The sequence below is a fragment of the Sparus aurata genome, chromosome 2 (assembly GCF_900880675.1).
Source record: "Sparus aurata chromosome 2, fSpaAur1.1, whole genome shotgun sequence".
NCBI lineage: Eukaryota > Metazoa > Chordata > Actinopteri > Spariformes > Sparidae > Sparus > Sparus aurata.
The window spans coordinates 17946139-17953328 of NC_044188.1; the positions used below are offsets into that span (position 1 = coordinate 17946139).

The window sequence follows — 7190 nt, forward strand, 5'->3', positions numbered from 1 at the left end:
AACTAACCTTACGAGTCTGCATCCAATTATCTAACCCTACTGATATTAACTTTTACTTAGACTCACAAATATATTATGTAAGATTTTAAGGAACTATGGAGGAAACCAAAAGGGAAAAAGTAAGACCTGGATGATGGAAATCTGCACCTGTTACCATTCACCACTAATGCAGTTAAAAAAACAGATTATCCACTGCAACACAACAAAACCATGAAGATGATTTGTCTTAGTGCATTGTACATGCAAACTACAGTATATTTGGACAGCCATGCAACCACAGAGTGGATTAACATACTGTTGCCAAGCTCAAGGTGGATGCGGCACATGTCGCTACTACATACAGCAATATAAAAAGCAAACGATTTATATCAAAATACATTCATAACTGTTCAAGGGTGCTCTAGTTTGCAACAAATCTTGGCCCCAACACCTGGCTTAAAACAAATGACACAAAGCGTGTAAACACCACCCATCCTTTTTCTATAAATCTTTACCATTAACAGCTCTGTGATCAGACCTGGGTCCATTACTGACTGATCGCTCTCCAATTACCAAGCTCAATTAATCTGCCTGATAGAGTGTGTGCTTAAAAAAGCAATCCACTTAGTCACACTGTGCCAGGCAGAAACAGGAAACTCAGTATTACTCATTCTAATTAAGCTGGTCTGGTGCCTTCATAAAAATTATCCTCCGTGCTTTAAAACCATTAATGATATCAGCATAAGTCTGTGCCGATTCTGATTTTGTGACACACGGTGGTGTATATGACGGTAAAGCATGTGTCGCAGTGGCTTTCACTCGTGATTGCTGTGTAAAGACTTCATCCTTTAGGGATTTTACAATCCCTAGTCTTCCTTTTTGCTTCCACTTTCTTGAAGATTCTGAAAAGAGAAAAAAAGAAAATCAGAAGAGAGTGTCAGCTCATGTGATATTATGTAAGGTTACATAAGGTTACAAGGTTAAACACACTAGGGTTGTAAGAAAATCCATTCCGTTTATCTACTGTTAATCCAACATCTATGTGTGACATCCTGAAAAATATGGGATTTGCTCTCCTCATTAGTATTAAAACCCTGTTTCCAATGTATCAGCAACAAAACATATACCCTGCCTGACATGCCACGTTTGACTGTCACTCTGAAATGGGTATATTTAGGTAGCAAATGACCCAACAAGCCATTATCCTGCAGTGTTAAGCGTCACCTGAAGCTCCTGATGTTCTTTCAACAGTCGGTCGTACTCCCTGGCGAGACCGTCCATCTGCTTCTTCATCACATCTGCCTCTGACGTGGAGCTCTTCAGGGCTGCAGGGGACACAAGGACACATCAGTGTTCTCACTGTCTTCAGCTACTAGAAGTGTCACGTTCATATATTAACTTTGCCGAGGTCAGAGTGTAAATATAAGACTACCTCATGTGTTACACCGACATAGACATGGATACAAACCATCTTTTGAGGTCTTCAGTTCTTCTTTTAGTTTCTCCATATCCTTCCTCAACAGCTCCATGCCCTCCGCGGTGGCCTTGTCACCCTTACCGTCCATCAGAGTCTGAAGGCCATCAAATAACATCAACTCCAAGTACGTGAAATACGCAGCCCATCTAATGTAAAACGTTTAGTGTGCATGTTCACATCCAGAGGTGTGTGTGTGAGGGTTTGGTAAACAAATGTCTCAAACAGATGTATAACAGATGGTGAGTGCATTTAAAGGTCGAATGCAAAGAGTTTACAGGCTGCCTTGTTCAACAGCATATCGGAGTCTGAATGTAATCTAGACAAACCAGTAAAAGACACCTAGAATCTACCACTAAAATGTACACCTTTAACCATTCCAATATCTGATTGTTATGTCTGAGGCTATTATCTTGTCAGATGTATTGTCTCATAGACTTTGCAGTTGTGGTTCTAACAACAGTAGCTTGACCCAACCTGTTTCAGCAGCTCATTGTCCTCCATGTATTTCTTGGCAGTCTGGTTAGCGCTGTCAGCTTGTGCCTGAAGAGCAGCCGTAGTACTTGACAGTGTTGCCAGTTGGTTAATCAATGTGACCACTCGCTTCATAACCCTGCAAAAACAACAATAAAAAAAAGGAGCTGGAGAGATACCTCGTGTAAGGAATCAATCTATGCCTGCAACTAACTGATTCTCATGAATAATTGATCTTTTTTTGTCATCACACTGTCAGTATAAGAGACTGAAGACTCACAGCCAGAGGAAGACAGCGAAGCCAGAGATGTAGAGGTTCCTCTGGGCTCTGAAAAGCTTCATGTGCAGGTGATCAAACATGTTTGGTTGCAGCTTCGCATCTGTGCCAACTTCTTTACCAGAATATTTCCTCACCTCACGCACAGCATCTAACAAGAAAGACATCAACATTTAAAAACTAAAAAGTCACACCATTTCTATTATGTACCATGTGCATTTAGCCTTCAGTTTTAAACTTTTGTCCACAGTTATATGGTCCGATTCTGTAACAGTATCATATAGTACAGCAAATCCCCCACCTTCCCCCCCAGCTCAGTGTTGCTATTTCGAAACGCAACAGTTCACACAATCTCCAGTGGTCAGCAGGCAGGTCACAGCTCCAAATTGGAGTTATTACCTACAGTATCTACAAGGCTGTAAGAAAATACTTGACACACTTGCTGTTTTCACTTACCAAGGAAGAGAACAATAAGGATTATGATCATTGTGAGAAACACTCTGTTCCAGAACTGAGCCAGACTGCCCCAGATCCTCAGGTGGAAAATGCTCTGCCATCTGCGACCACACATACATACAGATGATCACACATCAGTTACAGGCAGGTAAAGTGACACAGTAAAGTTCACTACTCACTCACAATAGAACATGCAATCACAATCTTCTGCAATTTTCTGGTATAAACTGTCGACATGTCACAGCAGGGTGCACCCTTTGCTCCATGTTCTTGATGTATTGATCATACTATCAAGTTGTGGTTATACAAACCTAACACACACACACACACACAGGATTTTATTATTTACCTCCTGGCTGAGATGAAGGGTATACAGAGGAGGACAAGGATGCCAATCTCCACATAGAGAAAGAGGGCCACAGCAGTCCATTGCAGCGTCATCTCTGGTGCAGGTTACAGTGTGTCAGGTTATACCAGTACAGTTGGGAGGACTTGCTAGCGTGTAGGGCTTTATTTCCTTTCGGCCAACAATGCAGCTTCTGTTGGCAGAAAAGATAACTTAAGCTCCTTATTCACTCCGTCCATAGTTCACATACCTTAACGTAAACCACCAGAGGCTGAAGTCAAATCTGTCAAACTCAAGAACGTAAAATGTGACAAAAGAGTGGTAAATGCTCATTACAGGTAAACATCCATAACATACGCTTAGTTTTTTGAAAATATTAGCCTGTTTCATCTTCTGTCAATTGTCAAAATCATAAATTCGACGCTCCGTGGTCAAAAAATTAATCTAACGTTGTCGATACTATAACGTGTGCTAACGCTCGTAAGCTAACTAGCAAACCGATTAAAAATGGCAGTACAGTCACGTTTAGTGTCTAATTTCACGTCACGTTTCAATTAAGTCATAAAGATGCGCAACTTACCAGCGGGTCCCTAAAATGTTGACTACAAGAGAATGACTTAGGCAAACTTTTTTTGCATCAGCTACAGCAAAGTTTGTCTGCCTGCTTCCCTCTTCCGGGTCCAGCGTCATTGGTGCCAGCCAGCTAGCGCGTGTACAGTACATAACTTCCGGTTCCAACTTCCAAAATAAAACTAGTGTCGAGTTAAAGTTGATAATTTTAAATTTGATTTATTATTTTATCGCTGGCATGCTGTTATAATGTCAGATAATAATATGGCCGAAAATGAGTTACTGTTGGTTATTTGGTTCAGTGCTAACGCTTGTATTTTCATCGTCGACATTGACTTCTGTGTACACTCCCTTCCTTCAAAACCATCACGACACACAACTTTACTTTGAAGGCAGAATTGTATGTCATTCAAGAGCTCTTTATTAGCAAAACCAAAATTACACAACTCTCCTTTTACCTCAGTATTTATATTGAATCTGCTCCCAGTATTAAGAAGTACTCGTTGTATACAAAGTCTACATTGCAATGCTTTTCAAAAAGCTGTCAGGAAATTAATATTTTTTCCAATTTCACATTGTATTCTTGTGATTGTTCTTTATTTTTTGACAACACTCAAGGAAAGTATGTACTGTAAGTTGTAATATCCCTCATACTCAATGATTTCAAGAATATTGCACTTTATAAACCCTTTTTTAAATAAATCTGATCAAATTTGTTTGTGATCTTTGTGGTTGTGCAGCTACATGTCTCCTATTACATCTTAGAAGCAAAAAAAAAAAAAACCCAAGCCTCAGTATGCACTCCCATGTACTCATTATTTAAGACAGGCATTAATAATGATAGGATATTATGTTTAATTACCTACATTTAAATATATACCATCGTAAGAAATGAAGACAAACATCAGGCATATAATCAGTTTCTTAACAGTTTTATTTGGCATAAAAATATAACATGAAAAAAAACAAAAAATCAAATATATCACATTTCAATATTGTCATGTTCCCAGTTCACTCACTGACCCGTATGTGTTTTGGAGGTAATCGATTACAGCTGAGGTACTGGATAGAGAGTTGAACACTTTCCTCTCAGGCTGGGAGCTAACCCTCTCCAGCATGTAGATAAGATGCTGGTGGAAGCAGGTGAATGGAGTGCCCTGCTCTACAGCGATGTCCACCCAGTCCCATACACACTCCAAAGGCGTATCCTCATAGCCGTCGAACATGGCAGGGTTAGCGAGCAACCCTCGCGCAGCCATCACACCTAATGAGCAAATCCAAACAAACAGGAAATAGCAAAGCACAATTGTCATTTATGCATCTGTTATAAATCAATAAATGCACTTGTTGATATGTGAAATGTGCTTTGAAACAAACCTACCATCCACACCGGTAAGCTGGTGAGTGGACTCAACATCACGGAGGTACTTTATGTCCCCATTGGCAATGACGGGCACGGACACGCTGTCTTTGATTGTCTTTATGGCATCAAAATGAACTGGCTGGTGACGTTCTTCTGAGGTACGGCCATGGACTGTTATCCACGACACACCGGCTGCTTCAGCCTTCTGGCACAGATCCACTGTCCGCCTCAGGTCCTTGTGAATTCTGTAGGTAAAGTGAATTTCTTTCATGATTATTATTATCAGGTACTGACCGTCATTTCAGCACAGGATGACATATTACACGGATTCAGAGTCATGTAAAATGTATTTTTACCAGGTACAGTATAATGTACAGCCCATCAACACTGGTATTGATATTTGGAAGTTTATCAGACTGGTTAAGGTTTTTTTTTTAACCTTATTTTAATGGATGCTGTGTAGTTTGGATTGTCCACTTGGTTTCGGACTTGTCTGACCATGTCTTTGACAAGTTCAGGCTTGTTGATGAGGCATGCGCCATACCCAGCTGACATTGCCCACCTGAAAACACAACAACAAGGATTTGTGAGCATATCCAAGGAGCACAACTTTTTTATAGATTTCTTTCTAATAATCCATGACAAAGCTTTATTAGCATTTAAAATTTCCACGAGAAAGGAAAAGAGTCAAACTGTAAGCTTTTGATGCTACAATCAAGTTGTGAAATAACAGAGTAATACAATGTGCTTGGAGGCCAACATGTATCAGGGTCTATTGTTTAGTAGTTGCACCTTTGGGGACAGCCACAGTTGAGGTCAACTCCATCTGAGAAAGGTGCCACGACACAGGCTGCATCAGCCAGAGTCTGGGCATCATGGGCAGCAAACTGCACTATCAGGGGCCGGTCATCTGAGAGGGAAGAGGAAACACAATCAATCATGATCGAGCTTCAATTTAACAACACATCCATCATATGGCAAGACCTGGCATATTTGTTTAAAGTTACTGTGGTCGTGGTGCAGTGTACATCAGGTTACATGCATGCAATGTAGCATACTCACGCTCATTGGTAGTGAATTCACTGTCTCTGGCTTTGACAGATCGCATGAAGTCAGAGGCAACTATCATTGGTGTGAAGCAGATATCACAGTTATATTTCCTCACCAAGGACCTAAAGGCAAGCCTGTGTGGAAAACAGACTTTATTGACAACAGAGCCCGAGGAACATAGAGGAAAAAGGCAGTCGTACCTGCAGTACATCTCATTTTCACTTCAAAAGAGCAGAGTACTGGGTGACACACTTGCATTAGATTTAGAGTGAAGAGTTTTTTCTTCTTGACTTTTCCAGTACTGCAGAACATAACCAATGCAATAACTACCATTATAGAAACAGGTTCGACTTACTTTGAATATCGAACCATTGGAGCACATATTTTCAGGACCCTTCCCTTTTCAAACATGTCCATAATGCTGGTGTTCCCATTAGAAGTCTTCATCCTGCACAAGCAGCGCTGTTAGCCGGCTAGCACAACAAGCTAACGAGCTCAGTATCCAAGAGCCGAGCTCCGTCTAAGGATCGGTTCTGTCGGCTGACATCTATCTCACTGTTTCAGAGACGAGAAAAAAGCCGGGTATGTGCTGACATATCCCACACAGTCACACAAAGATAGACAGATAGAGCTGTGTATACTCCGGAACAACATTAAAACAACGACGCCTCAGTCCACCACGCGGGCAGGAAGCGTGGGCGTGTGTTTGTGACCTCCGAACCCATACGTCACACAGCGCAATGTGTGTTTTTGTTTGTTTATTTATTTCATTTTTATTTTTAAATCATAAATGTCCACTCTCCAATCTATTTATCGTAGTCTGTACACGCTAATGTATGTGTTTGTTATAAAATAGATGTAAACGAGGTGCGCGGTTCTACGTCACGCCGATCCATGTAATGCTGCGTTCAAGTTCTGTTGGGGAAAGGTATTACTCAGTCTTTCAAGTCACCTAAGCACCTAATATTGCATTCCTTCGTTACAACGTTAAATAAAAGTCATCCTTGATATGTTCTGTATCTCGTTTTTTTTTTTTTTTTTTGCCTATGTTTGGTATTGAGGTAATCCAAAATTGACAAAATAATCTGTCTCTTCAAAAAGGAGCATTGTGCATTGAATTTAAACAGTGAATAAGTCAAACGATTAGTTTTTACATTAAGAGCAGCAATGGCAATCATCTTCAGTCTTCATTTGGCAGATA

The 7190-nt window shown here is 40.5% G+C and overlaps 1 protein-coding gene across 1 annotated transcript; it reads right to left on the reverse strand.

Annotated features, from left to right (window-relative positions):
- Positions 1-729: 729 nt before the first annotated feature.
- dus4l (dihydrouridine synthase 4-like (S. cerevisiae)) lies at positions 730-6705 on the reverse strand. Its single transcript, XM_030441686.1, has 13 exons — positions 6345-6705; positions 6002-6123; positions 5732-5849; positions 5379-5501; positions 4958-5184; positions 4580-4840; positions 3010-3115; positions 2661-2761; positions 2208-2355; positions 1931-2066; positions 1448-1550; positions 1204-1304; positions 730-881 (listed from the first exon to the last, which is right to left on the reverse strand). Exons 1-13 carry the CDS (start codon positions 6434-6436, stop codon positions 846-848), a joined length of 1674 nt encoding a protein of 557 aa, XP_030297546.1. The 5' UTR covers positions 6437-6705; the 3' UTR covers positions 730-845.
- Positions 6706-7190: the final 485 nt, after the last annotated feature.

Coding starts and splice junctions, on each gene's coding strand:
- dus4l (XM_030441686.1), bottom strand. CDS start 6,436: ATGAAGACTTCTAATGGGAACACCAGCATTATGGACATGTTTGAAAAG. Junction 6,124..6,344: donor CCAATGGTTCGATATTCAAA/GTAAGTCGAACC, acceptor TTTTCCACACAG/GCTTGCCTTTAGGTCCTTGG. Junction 5,502..5,731: donor AACTGTGGCTGTCCCCAAAG/GTGCAACTACTA, acceptor TTGTGTTTTCAG/GTGGGCAATGTCAGCTGGGT.